This window comes from Heterodontus francisci, chromosome 14 (genome assembly GCF_036365525.1).
Source record: "Heterodontus francisci isolate sHetFra1 chromosome 14, sHetFra1.hap1, whole genome shotgun sequence".
In the NCBI taxonomy this organism is placed as follows: Eukaryota; Metazoa; Chordata; class Chondrichthyes; order Heterodontiformes; family Heterodontidae; genus Heterodontus; species Heterodontus francisci.
In genome coordinates this window covers 45,596,468-45,613,479 of record NC_090384.1, presented here as the reverse complement: position 1 = coordinate 45,613,479, position 17,012 = coordinate 45,596,468, and the positions used below count along the sequence as shown (strand labels likewise).

Below are 17,012 nucleotides of genomic sequence, written 5' to 3'. Positions count from 1 at the left end.
CAAATGAGACCCGACCCGAGTGTTTTCATTTTTTCCCGCGCCCGACCCGACTCAACCATCAGTTAACTTGCCTTCCATTTTTCACTTTATTCCTTACCTGCACAAGCTTTAAAAAACTAATAAAACCACTTTTAAAGTGATAGAGCATGTCCAACCCGGCCCGAGCCCAAATGCCGGACCCGGAAGTGCAACCCAACCCGAACATGACACGCTGTCGGGTTCAGGTCGGGTAGCAGGCCTTTAGTTTGAGATTGTTCACTTTAGTAGTAAGAAGAGAAGCAGTATATATATTTTTTTAAGGTGTGAAACTTGTAAATGTTGTTCAGAGAGATTTGGGTGTAGTCATACAAGGAACAAAGTCAGCATGCAAGTACAGCAAGCAGTTAGGAAGGCATATGGCATGTTGGCCTTTATTGCAAGGACATTGGAGTGCAAGAATAATGTATTCTTGCTACAGTTGTGCAGGGCTTTGGTGAGGCCAAATCTAGAGTACAGTGTGCAGTTTTGGTCTCCATATTTAAGGAAGGATATACTTGCTTTGGAGGCGGTACAGTGAAGGTTCACTAGATTGGTCCCTGGGATGAGAGGGTTGTCCTTTGATAGGCTGAGTAAATTGGGCCTATGCTGTCTGGAGTTTAGAAGAATGAGAGGTGATTTCATGGAAACAGACAGAATTATGCAGCCCTGTTAGTGGGCACAGAGGTTTCCCTGGCTGGGAAATCTGGAATATGTGGGCACAGTATCCGGATGAGGGGCTAGTCATTTAGGACAGAGATGAGAAATTTCTTCACCCATAAGGTTGTGCATCTATGTAATTCTCTGCCCCAGAAGATTGTGGATGCTCCATTGTTGAATATATTCAAGGCTGAGATACACATTTATGGTCCCCAAGGGATATGGGAAGTGGGCAGAAAAGTGGAGTTGAGGCAGAAGATCAGCCATGATTGTATTGAATGGTGGAGCAGGCTCAAGGGGCCGTATGGTCTATTGCTGCTCCTCCTACTTATATTGTGTTTAACACTGACTGTTAAAGGGAAGTGGGAGAATAGGGACAAATATTTTACTGTTGGAAAGGTTCAAAAGACATTTAAACTTTATAATAAAAACAAAGTGCTGGAAAAACTCAGCAGGTCTGGCAGCATCTGTGGAGAGAGAAGCAGAGTTAACGTTTCGGGTCACTGATCCTTCAGAACTGGCCGCATCTGCTCCGATGATGCTACCTTCCATGACAGTGCTTCTGATATGTCTTCCTTTTTCCTCAACTGAGGATTCCTCCCCCCCACTGTGGTTGACGGGGCCCTCAACCGTTTCCGGCCCATTTCCCGCACCTCTACCCTCACCCCTTCCCTCCCAGAACTGCGACAGGGTTCCCTTTGTCCTCACTTTCCACCCCATCAGCCTCCATATCCAAAGGATCATTCTCCACCATTTCCGCCACCTCCAGTGTGATGCCACTAACAAAGGCATCTTCCCCTTTCTTCCCGTCAGCATTCCGAAGGGATCGTTCCCTCCATGACACCCTGGTCCGCTCCTCCATTACCCCCACCACCTCGTCCCCTTCCCACAGCACCTCCCCTGCAAGTGCAGGTGGTGCAATACCTGCCCATTTACCTTCCCTCTCTCCACTATCCAAGGCCCCAAACACTCCTTTAAGGTGACGCAGCAATTTACTTGTACTTTCAATGTAAAATACTGTATTTGCTGCTCACAATGTGGTTTCCTCGACATTTGGGAGACCAAACGGAGACCAGGTGACCGCTTTGCGGAACACCTCCGCTCAGTCCGAAAGCATGACCCCGAGCTTCCGTTTGCTGGCCATTTCAACACACACCCCTGCTCTCATGCTCACATCTCTGTCCTAGGATTGCTGCAGTGTTCCAGTGAACATCAGCGCAAGCTTGAGGAACAGCACCTCATTTACCAATTAGGCACGCTACAGCCTGCCGGCCTGAACATTAAATTCAGTCATTTCAGAGCATGACGACCCCCCATTTTACTTTTATCTTTAGTTTTTTCTTTTTTGTGTTTATTTTAGTTTAAGTTTGTTTCTACTGTGCCTCCCCATGTTTTTTTTTCATGTTTGTGCTTGTGGCTGTTCAGTTTTCTTTCCATTAACACCCTCTCTGTACTAATGCTTTGTCTTTCAGCACACCATTAACATTTGTTTGTCTTTGCTCCATGACCTTCTGGTCAGCTATTCTGTGACCTTGTCCTATCAGTACCTTTTCTTTTGTTATCTCTTGCCCCATCCCCGCTTTACTAGCTGAAAATCTTTCTTCTATCTGCCAGTTCTGAAGAAGGGTCACTGACCTGAAATGTCAACTCCGCTTCTCCACAGATGCTGCCAGACCTGAGTTTTTCCAGTATTTGTTTTTATTTCAGATTTCCAGCATCCACAGTATTTTGCTTTCATTTAAACTTTATGATGGCCCTTGGCAAGGCAACCCAATATGGAAGCAAAATATGCATTCAGCAGGCAGAAGTGGCTCAGCACCCAATTCTCCGTGGCTTATTTGGGTTTCAAGTGGGTATGGGAAGTTTGTGCTCTTGGGAAATTCAGGATACCCACCCTATAGGAAAGTGGTACAATATACCTAGAATAAGCCAACACTAAGGGCTAAAGTGCCCTTACAGTTATTAGCATTACTGTGCAGCAGTGTGGATGCAGATCAGATTGAGGTAGGCAACATCACTTCCTCTGAGGTGGCAGAGCTAACCCACTCAGTCATACAAGTTCAGTGAATCTCTGCTGCTGTTTGTGGGATAGTTATTAGGCACAGTCCTTGTATACTGAAAAATAAGTTGCCTGACATTCTTCTCAATAAAACCAGGGTATAAAGGAATTCTCAATGGGGAAACTCATTGTGCCACTATAAAAGCTGTAGGGGCAAATTGACATTATAACACAATTGAGACAGAGTCTCCTAAAAATCTTAAGTGGGAACAGGCAACAAAAAAAAAATCAAAAGACTGTGAAGAATAATGTGCCTCAGTCTCAGCAGGACCAATACTGCAACCTCATCACTTGTTAGAAGAAACTCTTTAATGTAAGTGCTGTTGCTTCACAGATTTGTTTAGCTTATTGACGGTTGTTTTACAGGTTTGGTTACCTCGTTGTCTGAGAGCTGGTACAACTTCCTTTTAGAAGTCCAAAATCGACTGAATAAAGTTATCAAAAGTGTGGGCAAGATTGAACATTCATTATATCCTTTTTAATGAATTCATCTGTTTAGATTAGATTGGTGGTTTTATTAAAGGGGAAAGAATGCACATCAAGCTGTTGCTTATTCCTTCCCAGAATCTGGAGTTTGGCAGGTCTGCATTCACTCTCAGGGCAGTCTCCAGTCATGGAACCTGTAACGTTTGATGGATCTGCTTCAGGATGCCTCACTTTTTAAATACATTCACAGGATGTGGTGTCACTGACATGGCCACTATATGTTGCCCATCCCTAATTGCCCTTGAGAAGGCGGTGGTGAGCTGCCTTCTTGAACTGCTACAGTCTGTGTGGTGAAGATACTCCCACAGTGCTGTTAGATAGGAAGTTCCAGGATTTTGACCCAGTGATGAAGGAACAGTGATCTATTTCCATGGCGGGATGTTGTGTGACTTGGAGAGGAACTTGGAGATGGTGATGCTCCTATGCGCTTGCTGCCCTTGTTCTTTTCGGTGGTAGAGGTATGGATTTGGGAGGTGTTGTTGAAGAAACCTTGGCGAGTGTCTGCAGTTTCTTGTAGATGGTACACACTGCAGACACCATGGTGGTGGATGGGGTGCCAATCATGCGAAATGCTTTGTCCTGGATGGTGTCGAGCAGCTTGAGTGTTGTTGGATTTGCACTCATCCAGGCAAAAGGAGAGTGTTCCATCACAGTCCTGACTTGTGCCTTGTAGGTGGTGGACAGGCTTTGGGGAGTCAGGAGATGAGTCACTTGCCGCAGAATATCCAGCCTCTGATCTGCTCTTGTAGTTGCAGTATTTATGTGCCTGGTCCACTTAAGTTTCTGGTTAATGCTAACCCCCGGGTTCTTGATGGTAGTAGTGCCATTGAATGTCATGGGAATGTGGTTATACTTCCTTTTATTGGAGATGGTCATTGACTTGCACTTGTGTGGCATGAATGCTACTTGCCACTTAACAAGCCTGAATGTTATCTGGGTGCACGTGGACACGAACTGTTTCATTGTCTGATGGGTTGTGAATGAAACTGAACTCCGTGCAGTCACCAGTGAACATCCCCAATTCAGATGTTATGGTGAAGGGAAGATCATTGATGAAGCAGCTGAAGATGGTTGGGCCTGGGGCACTCCCCTGAGATACTCCTGCAGTGTTGTCCTGGAGCTGAGAAAATTGGACCCCAACAACCACAGCCATTTTCCTTTGTGCTAGGTATGACTACAGCCAGTGGACAGTTTCCCCGATTCCCATTCCCATTGACTTGAACTATACTAGGGTTCCTTAATGGCACACTCGGTTGAAGACTGCCCTTAACATCAAGGCAGAAGTTCTCATCTCACCTTTGGAATTCTGCTATTTTGTCCATTTTTCAATCAAGGATGTAATGAGGTCTGGAATTGAGTAGTTTTGGCAAAACACAAACTGAGCATTGATGACGAGCTTATTCTGTAAGTGCTGCTTGATAGCACTGTTCCAGTATCTTGATGATTGAGAGTAGACTGATAGGGTGGTAAATTGGTTGGATTGGATTTTTGTGGACAGGACATAGCTGGGCGATTTTCCACTTTTTTGGATAGATGGCAGTTGATGTAACCACCATAGCGGCCGAGCAATAAAGAGACCTGACCGGGCACATCACTGTTGGAGGTAAGAATTTAATCTTGTTTAAGAAAGCATTCAACCAAGACTTTGAGATTGGCATATTTTTCAATACAGAGAAGGGGAGTAGCTTGTAAAAATGTACAAATCCTTTCCCTGCTCCTTAAGTTTCCCTGGAAAGGCTGGGGGAAGTTAATCTAATATCATTAAGTATTGTTACGGCCGAGGCAGGAGGAGTGCACTGTTTGTTCTAGTTCCACTTCTTCACAAGTCACAACACATGTTTAAATTTTCCCAGTTACTGATACGGTCAATTGTATACTCTATTCTTCCCAGAATATAAAACACGAGCCAGGTTTCTTTAATGAACAACAAAATTATCAGTTTATTATAAAACAAGTCTTAACCAGTAATGAAGTAAAGCATAAACACACATATTGAAATTTTAAAGTTCCCTTTTTACCTTAGCCCCTCATGCACTCAAAGAACAAAAGAACAAAGAAAATTACAGCACAGGAACAGGCCCTTTGGCCCTCCAAGCCTGCGCCGATCCAGATCCTCGATCTAAACATGTCACCTATTTTCTAAGGGTCTGTATCTCTTTGCTTCCTGCCCATTCATGTATCTGTCTAGATACATCTTAAAAGACGCTATCGTGCCCGCGTCTACCACCTCCGCTGGCAACGCGTTCCAGGCACCCACCACCCTCTGCGTAAAGAACTTTCCACGCATATCCCCCCTAAACTTTTCCCCTCTCACTTTGAACTCGTGACCCCTGGTAATTGAATCCCCCTCTCTGGGGAAAAAGCTTCTTGCTATCCACCCTGTCTATACCTCTCATGATTTTGTACACCTCAATCAGGTCCCCCCTCAACCTCCGTCTTTCTAATGAAAATAATCCTAATCTACTCAACCTTTCTTCATAGCTAGCGCCCTCCATACCAGGTAACATCCTGGTGAACCTCCTCTGCACTCTCTCCAAAGCATCCTTTTGGTAATGTGGCGACCAGAACTGCACGCAGTATTCCAAATGTGGCCGAACCAAAGTCTTCTACAACTGTAACATGACCTGCCAACCCTTGTACTCAATACCCCGTCCGATGAAGGAAAGCATGCCGTATGCCTTCTTGACCACTCTATTGACCTGCGTTGCCACCTTCAGGGAACAATGGACCTGAACACCCAAATCTCTCTGCACATCAATTTTCCCCAGGACTTTCCATTTACTGCATAGTTCACTCTTGAATTGGATCTTCCAAAACGCATCACCTCGCATTTGCCCGGATTGAACTCCATCTGCCATTTCTCTGCCCAACTCTCCAATCTATCAATATTCTGCTGTATTCTCTGACAGTCCCCTTCACTATCTGCTACTCCACCAATCTTAGTGTCATCTGCAAACTTGCTAATCAGACCACCTATACTTTCCTCCAAATCATTGATGTATATCACAAACAACAGTGGTCCCAGCACGGATCCCTGTGGAACACCACTGGTCACACGTCTCCATTTTGAGAAACTCCCTTCCACTGCTACTCTCTGTCTCCTGTTGCCCAGCCAGTTCTTTATCCACCTAGCTAGTACACCCTGGACCTCATGCAACTTCACTTTCTCTATCAAGCTACCATGGGGAACCTTATCAAACGCCTTACTGAAGTCCATGTATATGACATCTACAGCCCTTCCCTCATCAATCAACTTTGGCACTTCCTCAAAGAATTCTATTAAGTTGGTAAGACATGACCTTCCCTGCACAAAACCATGTTGCCTATCACTGATAAGCTCATTTTCTTCCAAATGGGAATAGATCCTATCCCTCAGTATCTTCTCCAGCAGCTTCCAGCACCTGACTGACGTCAGGCTCACCGGTCTATAATTACCTGGATTATCCCTGCTACCCTTCTTAAACAAGGGGACAACATTAGCAATTCTCCAGTCCTCCGGGACCTCACCCGTGTTTAAGGGTGCTGCAAAGATATCTGTTAAGGCCCCAGCTATTTCCTCTCTCGCTTCCCTCAGTAACCTGGGTTAGATCCCATCCGGACCTGGGGACTTGTCCACCTTAATGCCTTTTAGAATACCCAACACTTCCTCCCTCCTTATGTCGACTTGACCTAGAGTAATCAAACATCTGTCCCTAACCTCAACATCCGTCATGTCCCTCTCCTCGGTGAATACCGATGCAAAGTACTCGTTTAGAATCTCACCCATTTTCTCTGACTCCACGCATAATTTTCCTCCTTTGTCCTTGAGTGGGCCAACCCGTTCTCTAGTTACCCTCTTGCTCCTTATATATGAATAAAAGGCTTTGGGATTTTCCTTAACCCTGTTTGCTAAAGATATTTCATGACCCCTTTTAGCCCTCTTAATTCCTCATTTCAGATTGGTCCTACATTCCCGATATTCTTTCAAAGCTTTGTCTTTCTTCAGCCTCCTAGACCTTATGTATGCTTCCTTTTTCCTCTTAGCTAGTCTCACAATTTCACCTGTCATCCATGGTTCGCTAATCTTCCCATTTCTATCCCTCATTTTCACAGGAACATGTCTCTCCTGCACGCTAATCAACCTCTCTTTAAAAGCCTCCCACATATCAAATGTGGATTTACCTTCAAACAGCTGCTCCCAATCTACATTCCCCAGCTCCTGCTGAATTTTGGTATAGTTGGCCTTCCCCCAATTTAGCACTCTTCCTTTAGGACCACTCTCGTCTTTGTCCATGAGTATTCTAAAACTTACGGAATTGTGATCACTATTCCCAAAGTAGTCCCCTACTGAAATTCAACCACCTGGCTGGGCTCATTCCCCAACACCAGGTCCTGTATGGCCCCTTCCCGAGTTGGACTATTTACATACTGCTCCAGAAAACCCTCCTGGATGCTCCTTACAAATTCTGCTCCATCTAGACCTCTAACACTAAGTGAATCCCAGTCAATGTTGGGAAAATTAAAATCTATCACCACCACCCTGTTGCTCCTACATCTTTCCATAATCTGTTTACATATTTGTACCTCTATCTCACGCTCGCTGTTGGGAGGCCTGTAGTACAGCCCCAACATTGTTACCGCACCCTTCCTGTTTCTGAGTTCTGCCCATATTGCCTCACTGCTCGAGTCCTCCATAGTGCCCTCCTTCAGCACAGCTGTGATATCCTCTTTGACCAGTAATGCAACTCCTCCACCCCTTTTACCTCCCTCTCTATCCCGCCTGAAGCATCGATATCCTGGGATATTTAGTTGCCAATCGTGCCCTTCCCTCAACCAAGTCTCAGTAATAGCAATAACATCATACTCCCAGGTACTAATCCAAGCCCTAAGTTCATCTGCCTTACCTACTACACTTCTTGCATTAAAATAAATGCACCTCAGACCACCAGTCCCTTTGCGTTCATCATCTGCTCCCTGTCTACTCTTTCCCTTAGTCACGCTGACTTCTTTATCTAGTTCCTTACAGGCTTTAGTTACTACCTCCTTACTGTCCACTGACCTCCTCGTTTGGTTCCCATCCCCCTGCCACATTAGTTTAAACCCTCCCCAACAGCGTTAGCAAAAGCACCCCCAAGGACATTGGTTCCAGTCCGGCCCAGGTGTAGACCGTCCAATTTGTAATAGTCCCACCTCCCCGAGAACCGGTCCCAATGTCCCAAAAATCTGAACCCCTCCCTCCTGCACCATCTCTCAAGCCACGCATTCATCCTGACTATTCTTTCATTTCTACTCTGACTATCACGTGGCACTGGTAGCAATCCTGAGATTACTACCTCTGAGGTCCTACTTTTTAACTTGGCTCCTAACTCCCTAAATTCTGCTTGTCGGACCTCATCCCGTTTTTTACCTATATCATTGGTGCCTATGTGCACAATGACAACTGGCTGTTCACCCTCCCCTTTCAGAATGTTCTGCAGCCGATCTGAGACATCCCTGACCCGTGCACCTGGGAGGCAACATACCATTCGGGAGTCTCGTTTTCGACCACAGAACCGCCTATCTACTCCCCTTACAATCGAATCCCCGATGACTATAGCCCTTCCACTCTTTTCCCCGCCCTTCCAAACAGCAGAGCCAGCCACGGTGCCATGAACCTGGCTACTGCTGCCTTCCCCTGTTGAGCCATCTTCCTCAACAGTATCCAAAACGGTATACCTGTTTTGGAGGGAGATGACCGCAGGGGACACCTGCGCTGCCTTCCTGCTCTTTCTCTGCCTTTTGGTCACCCATTCCCTTTCTCCCTCAGCAATCCTAATCTGCGGTGTGACCAATTCGCTAAACGTGCTATCCACGACCTCCTCAGCATCGCGGATGCTCCAAAGTGAGGCCATCCGCAGCTCCAGAGCTGTCATGCGGTCAAACAAGAGCTGCAGCTGGACACACTTCCAGCACGTGAAGGAGTCAGGGACATCAGCCGTGTCTCTGAGCTCCCACATTGAGCAAGAGGAGCATAACACGGGTCTGAGATCTCCTGCCATTTTTAATCTCACTCACACACACTCCAGTTAACCAGAAAAATAAAAGGGATTTTTTGTTCAGAGCTCTAACAGATAAAAGAACACTTGGGCTGAATACTTCTCCATTTTTGAAGAAAACAGCAGATGAGATAAATTGTGTTCAAAAACTCGCAGCCAGTCTGGCCTCCGAGTACACATCGACAGGTCACTGGGATCTTTTGGAACAGTTCTTTTCAGGTTGTGTTGAGAATTAATTTAGCAGGCTTTTCAAAGACAGGAGATGAGTTGACACAGTGGACTTCTTGGTGCTGGAAAACTGAGCTGGGTTGTGGTCATCTCTCCTTCCTTGGGAATTCTCCTCTTCTGCACTCTTTAAGCATTCAGCAAGACTCTGATTTCTTCTCCATGACACTTCTTCAGGCTTTTTAAAGAGATGGAACAGGCAGGGCTGAGCTGGGGTTCTGCCCTGTCAAGCGGTGCGCGACTGTCACTACTTTGCCCACATCTGCCTTAGTTGCCAGGGTTTCTATTCTCTTTTTAACAAGTCATGTGACAACCAGTACATGTTGCCAAACTAGTTCTTTGTGTCCTCATAGAGTCATACAGCACAGAAACAGGCCCTTCGGCCCATCGTGTATGTGCCGGCCATCAAGCACCTAACTATTCTAGTCCCATTTTCCAGCACTTGGCCCGTAGCCTTGTATGCTATGGCGTTTCAAGTGCTCATCTAAATACTACTTAAATGTTGTGAGGGTTCCTGCCTCTACCATGTCTTCAGGCAGTGTATTCCAGATTCCAACCACCCTCTGGGTGAAATTTCTTTTCCTCAAATCCCCTTTAAATCTATGTCCCCTGGTTATTGACACCTCCGCTAAGGGAAAAAGTCTCTTCCTATCTAATCTGTCAATGCCCCTCATAATTTGGTATATCTCAATCATGTCCCCCCTCATCCTTCTCTGTTCTAAGTAAAAAAGCCCTAGCCTTGTCAGTCTCTCTTCATAGCTGAAATGCTCCAGCCCAGGCAACATCCTGGTGAATCTCCTCTGCACCCTCTCCAGTACAATCACATCCTTCCTATAGTGTGGTGCCCAGAACTGAACACACTACTGCAGCTGCAGCCTAACTAGCGTTTTATACAGCTCCATCATAACCTCCCTGCTCTTATATTCTGTGCCTCGGCTAATAAAGGCAAGTATCCCATATGCCTTCCTAACCACCTTATCTACCTGTGCTGCTGCCTTCAGTGACCTATGGACAAGTACACCAAGGTCCCTCTGACACTCTGTACTTCGTAGTGTCCTACCATCCATTGTATATTCCCTTTCCTTGTTAGTCCTCCCAAAATGCATCACCTCACACTTCTCAGGATTAAATTCCATTTGCCACTGCTCTGCCCATCTTCCCAGTCCATCTAAATTGTCCTGTAATCTAAGGCTTTCCTCCTCGCTATTTACGACGCTCTCTTGAAAAAAAAATAACTGGTCCAACATTTCTTCAGTTTAACTATGAATTCTTTAAAAAAAAAAATTAACAAAAACAGAAGCACTTTCTTAACTGTTTGAATACAGCCCTAACCATCTGTATGATCAAAGACTTATCTGTTAACTGGAAAGCCTTATTTGAAAATTCCATTGGCCACAAATATAATTTACAGTGCTTTGAATGTTTTTAAAAAATGTTTTCTCACTAAAGTCTTCCAGCTTTTCACCAAACCTTTTTGGACAGAATTGGAGTATAACTTCCACAGTTTGCCCCACATAAACACTATGAACATGAGGGGCTGCTTCAGATTTGTTACAGTGATGGCTGTGAACACTTCATAAAATATTAATTTCCTATGGAACTGTCCTGTAATGTTCATAAGAAGTAATGCCACCTCAGTAACTCCAAGTGTCTTGGTTCTTGCACTTTCATTGCTCTTCACTGAGTTTCTATGAAATTGTGCACCAGGAACAGTTCAGGATTGAGGGATGTGGTGACATGAGATTTGTGAGGCTTGTTAGCAGTTTTCCTCTTCCTGCACGTTCTTGTGTAAAGCCCGTCTTTGCTGTTGTTTGCTGACAAATTTCTGTTCAAAAGAAATCTTCCATGACTTTGCTCTACCTGGAGATCATTTCACTCTGAGAGAAAGACTGAACCTGCTGCAGGATTCATAGATGGAGACCTTATTGAGAGCTTCTTGGATCTCAGCCGACCTAAAATGCAGGAGGTGGCTGCGGGCTTGCAGGTAATGTGTGACTGTGTAACTAATTAAATATAGCTTTGCCGACAATGTAAATTATTAAAATATGTTTTAATACTCATATTAATTTCTTGATTAGCCAAAACATGTCACTTCATCATGTGTATCAGATCCATCAAAACAGCTCCACTTACATGAAAAAAGTCACCAAATCGAAAATTCTAAAGAATCCAGACTTCAAAAGTATCTGCCTGTAATGTGAAATTCCCCATGCATATCCAGAGGAGACATTGCTAATAAAAACAGAAAATGCTGGAAATATTCAGGTCAAGTGGCATCTGTGGACAGAGAAACAAGAGTTGACGTTTCAGGTTGAACTCCTTTCAGAGCAGTTATAATGAAAGGTCATTGGCCTAAAACATTAACTCTGTTTCCCTCTCCACAGAAGCTGCCTGACCTGTTGAATATTTTCACCATTTACTGTTTTTATTTTAGATTTCCAGCATTTGCAGTATTTTGCTTTTGAGACGTCGCAACTTTATTTCACTTTTTTCAGATATAGCAAGGTTATCCACATTAGCATGCAGGGAGATATACAGGATATGCTGTGAATGCTATTTATACTTGGGTAATAGCAAAAACAGAATTGCAACAGACAACGGCAAGAGAAATCAGTTTTCGGACATGCTTGTTCTATACCAGTATAATAAAAGTAAAATACTGCAGATGCTGGAAATCTGAAATAAAAACAAGAAGTGCTGGAAATACTTCACAGGTCTGGCAGCATCTGTGAAGAGAGAAGCAGAGTTAACGTTTCAGGTCAGTGACCTGTCATCAGATAGGACAACGTCTCTGTGACCTTGTCCTATCAACATCTCTTTGGTTATCTCTTGCCCCATCCCCACTTTATTTGCTTAAAACTTATTACATTTCTAACGTTTGCCAGTTCTGATGAAGGTCCCTGACCTGAAACGTTAACTCTGCTTCTCTCTCCACACCTGTGAAGTATTTCCAGCACTACTTGTTTTTATTTCTTCTTCTATACCAGGTTGCTGAGTGTAGCGAACTGATTCTGGCTACCTCTAGAATGACCTGTTTATCTTCCATTATCCCAGAATAGAAAAGATGGTCACCCTTTATTACTTAATGTAGACTTATAATATAAAGTGCCTACATAAACCTGTTACTCTGTAATAACACTAGAAGTGCTGTAGTGCCTTCACTGGTGGGAGAGTGTAATTACAGTTTGACAAATGTGAACATAAAAATTTATAATGAAAATTGCTGATAGGAAGTGCACACAGATTTAATGTATTAATATATGGATTGTGCAGTCACTTGTGTGAATATTCTTTGTGGCTACTTTGCACACTGGCAGTTGCAATTGCTGCAGTTATATGATCTGATCAAAGAAAGAATAGGCACATCGCATCCATCCAGATATGTGACCATGTATTTTACAAACCGTAATTTATGTCAGACAGTAATGTAATCCAATTGAATCATCTAGACTACAATTATAAAATGATTAAACTTCAATCTGTAGCATGTAATTTTATCCTGAACCCCAAAGAGCAGCACATCCCATGTATTACTATACAAGACAACTGTGGAAATGCCATGGTCTGCGGATAAACTGCAAATTGAGCATAATGCCTGGAAGAAGAAGAGAATATTCAGCTCATCAGGCTTGTAATTTTAACAGACTATGTTTTGTCAAATCTATCAGGGATTTTGTCTCACCCTTTTAATTTTGTGAGGGCAGTTACTGTGTGCTCCCAAGGATAATGAGGCAAAACTCCAGAATATTCTCTGTCGCCTCATTTCCATTAATGATCCGTGGTCACCATCTTACCACAGGTACAAAAACAACTGTACTCAACAACAGTACAGAAACCTCATCCCAAACGAAATATTTAGCTAACTCCTTTTTGAAGGAGTTTTAGCAACATGACATTACTGTTTTTATTAAGGATCTGCTCTGACTGTTTCGGGTCTCTGGCTGATTAGGGGTTTGAGAGTTTAAGAGCTGTCAACCAGCAAGTAAGACTTCTGTTCTACAATTGGCACTTCTTTCTTGATTATTCTATGGTTGGTAGTTTTTACCAAGGATGAAGCTTGGATGGCTCATGGATCATTGGGCATAGACACTTACATGACTGCTTTTATTTTCAGATTGATGATGGAAGTGGGATGAAGAGAGAAGCGACTGTAGATGATCTGATAAAAATTGTTGAAGAGTTGACCAGAATACATTAGCTGAGCACTGGGGCTGTGCTGTGAGTTTCAGTGGTATTGCTGGTTTTATTGGAGGGTTGCAGTGAATCCTTTGTAAACAATAAAAACAGCTACAGAGCATCCATGAAATGAACCAATATTGCCTGGGATGCAAAGCCTCTTCACTCATAGCTATGTTTCATCACTGTCCTGAGCCGCTGAATTAGGACACCTTTGTTCATATGGAAGGGAACTCCAGGGAAGGCTGAAAAAATGACATTTCCCCTACTGTCTGGCATTACCCAAAGCCAAAAATTAAATGTAAATTACCTATAGAAGCTATATTATTCTCCAACTGTCATTCCATGTTGCGGGATGAATGTGACACATTATAGTCTTTGGAGCAATGGAATAGACAGAAATGATAAATAATGATGTGGCCATCCAGTCAAAGGCTGCCCAACTTTAATCCTTAGTTAAGTGCTCAGCACAAATAAACTTGTGTTTTAAGAGTCTGCTGTGCTTCCAGTGACTGTCCTTTTGAACTTTGTGATGAAAAGTTTAAAGATAGTTCCTGTAGGGAGGGCAGTAGGATCATTTAGTTTTATTTACAAACAATTTCGCACACTGACTTTTCATTTCTGGGACTTGGGTTTGAATCCAGCTCACATGGAAGATTCCTCTCATTCATGCTGTAAGTGTCATACCAGAATTGAATTTGAGCTAGTTTGAAACCAGTTCTGTGGGCAGTTTTATGCTGTGGCTTCGTAGTCACCAAGCTGACGATCTCACTGAGGTGGCTGGTGTGGAAAATGAAAAAATGCATTGTAGTTGGCAGGTATTTTTCTGAAATTAAGGTTATGGCACATTGTTGGGGCAGGATAGAAGTAGCTTTACTTTTAATTTAACCTGTGCTATTCCTGACATTGGAGTACCTGATATTGACACTGAATGTTTAAAATGAGAAATAGCTCCATTCCTCTGCATTAACCAACAACTTAATATGTAAAAAAAAAATGTAAATTAATTAAAGGCAGCACCATAGTTAGGGACTGTTGGAATCTGAGCCCAGCACTCATGCATTGGCATGTCACCTTTTGGTGCTGTGATGCTATGAAAACGAGCATGGGAGACTTGGGGCAGCTGTTGGAAAAATTGTTTGTAAGCACCCTCGGGGTTCTTGAGCACCCTCTGTTGGTGATATTTCCATGACTGAGCACCAGACAGTGTCATAGTATTTTGTAAAGAACAGCAGGGAGTGCTTATATCTGTCACTTAGTATGCCTTAAAATGACAACATAATTTACAGGCCTCACAATAACGAGCAAAAGTTGGCAAAATTGCACTGTAGAATGGGCATACATCCCTCCTATCCTGGTGCACTTAGGCTTAGACCGCTGATGGCCATGTGCAACCTCCAATGAATGTCTGAAAGTAAGAGTTGGCCAATTATCTATTTAAAAAAAAAATCCATTAGCTGCCTAATGGGTCTTAATTATGCATTGTAGTAATGCTAATGAGATATAACTTCTGCATTGCTTTGATGCAAATCAATGTTGAATGTTATTTTGAACCCTGCCATTTTTTAGGGAGTGGAGTAATGGGGGTTGGTTTAATTTCAGAATTCAAATTTACAGTCTACCCTATAAAATCTGCATGTATCTCCTTTAGGATTAAAAGAAAACAAAACTTAATACTAAAATTCTGAAATAAAAATAATGCTGCAGATAGACAGGTTTGTTAACATCTGGGAGAACAGAAGTTAATTAACACATTCTGATAATTTGAGTTCTGCTGACTTCCCTTTACCCAAGAGGCTGCATTTATCAAAGGATGTGCTTTAGGATTTAATTTATTTCTAAATGTTATAGAAAGGGGAAAAGAAGAAATCTACCCTCTCCCCCACTCAACAAAAACACTGGCTTTAAGGTGCAGCACTAACCAGAGCATATCTTAACATGTGGGCTGATCTTTTGGCTAAAATAAAAATAGCTGTTGTACATTAAACTAGGAGATGATCTGATGATTGCTCATATTTGTAGCTATTTCTAGGGCCTATTGTGAACTCGTGATGAGAGGGAATCACTGTGAAGTTGGTATGCGGGCAGTGCATATTACGGTGTTGTGTGCCTATTTCCTTTGGTTTATAGGTAGAGTCCCCTTCATATTACTTGAAGAAAATGTTAATTCTTCCTATTGTGGCTGTTTAAAAAAAAAAAAAAAATTGTGTCCTTTTGTAGGCTGAAAATAAAACTGCTTTATAAATAATGAACAGATGTGCACTGTGCTCGAACCTTTTAATATTATTTTCTTCAATAAATTTCAGTTTCCAAGTGTATAAAGTGCAATTTTAATCTGTGTCCATGGAGGACTTGATAGATCTGTGGGGTTAGATCCTGGGGCCTCAGAGTTTGCAAGTTCTCCCTGTGTCTGCGTGGGTTTCCTCCGGGTGCTCCGGTTTCCTCCCACATGCCAAAGACTTGCAGGTTGATGGGTTAATTGGCCATTAAAAATTGCCCCTAGTATAGGTAGGGAAACATAGAGACAGGTGGGGATATGGTAGGTATCTGGGATTAGTGTAGGATTATTATAAATGGGTGGTTGGTGGTCGGCACAGACTCGGTGGGCCGAAGGGCCTGTTTCAGTGCTGTATCTCTAAACTAACTCAAATGGAATGGAAGATTCCTGCCTCTGGCAACGACTATTCTGTGTGCAGTGACAGTCTTAATCTAGTTATTAGTGGGAATGGACTTGCAGCACAAACTGCTCTTAGCACTAAATTGATAACTCAGAGAAGGTGTGGGATGAGTGATGTGGGAAATGGAAAAATCTCACTGCATGAGAAATGCTTTGAGGTTGAACTGTGGGAACTTTACTCTGCATCAACAATGCCAAAATTAGTCTGGAAATGTTTGATACTGACACCGGGTGTCCAGAATGGAAGTTGTTCCAAGCCCAACCTAACATCGGTTACCTTTATAGACACACATTTATTTTTAAAAAAAAAATAAAAACTTTGTTCGCTATAAATGAAATGGTAGCTAAATCATTATAACTTGCAGATTTGAGGAATTAGTATGTCATATTGCAAAGTAGTATGTTGCATGTTTGGGTGGGCTAAGGGTGTTACTGATGGGGATTTTTACCCCCCACAAGGAAGGAGTCCTAATAGGTTTGGTAAGAAGTTTTCAACCATGCATATACACCAGGGCTTGGCTGAAATGCAGAACGAAATTCAGTCGCACCAGGTGTGCTAAGCTCGGAAACCTCACTTGCATCTCAGTTGTGCAGAGCAGGACCCATACTTGCCTCCCCCAGTCTCAGTTCTTTGGAAACTTCCCATGGTTGTCACTAGCAGGTAAGACATTGCTACCACTCCTTTGCTTGCAATCTTTTT

General features: G+C 43.2%; 1 protein-coding gene across 1 annotated transcript in view; it reads left to right on the top strand.

Moving 5' to 3' along the window:
- The window catches only part of ddb1 (damage-specific DNA binding protein 1), a 149,321-nt gene extending 133,364 nt beyond the window's left edge, over window positions 1-15,957 (top strand). The window contains exons 25-27 of the mRNA XM_068046122.1: window positions 3,101-3,203; window positions 11,320-11,443; window positions 13,574-15,957. Of these exons, the coding sequence (XP_067902223.1) occupies window positions 3,101-3,203; window positions 11,320-11,443; window positions 13,574-13,657 (311 nt within the window). The 3' untranslated portion in view covers window positions 13,658-15,957. The remainder of the gene's footprint in view (window positions 1-3,100; window positions 3,204-11,319; window positions 11,444-13,573) is intronic.
- The last annotated feature ends 1,055 nt before the right edge of the window (window positions 15,958-17,012 follow it).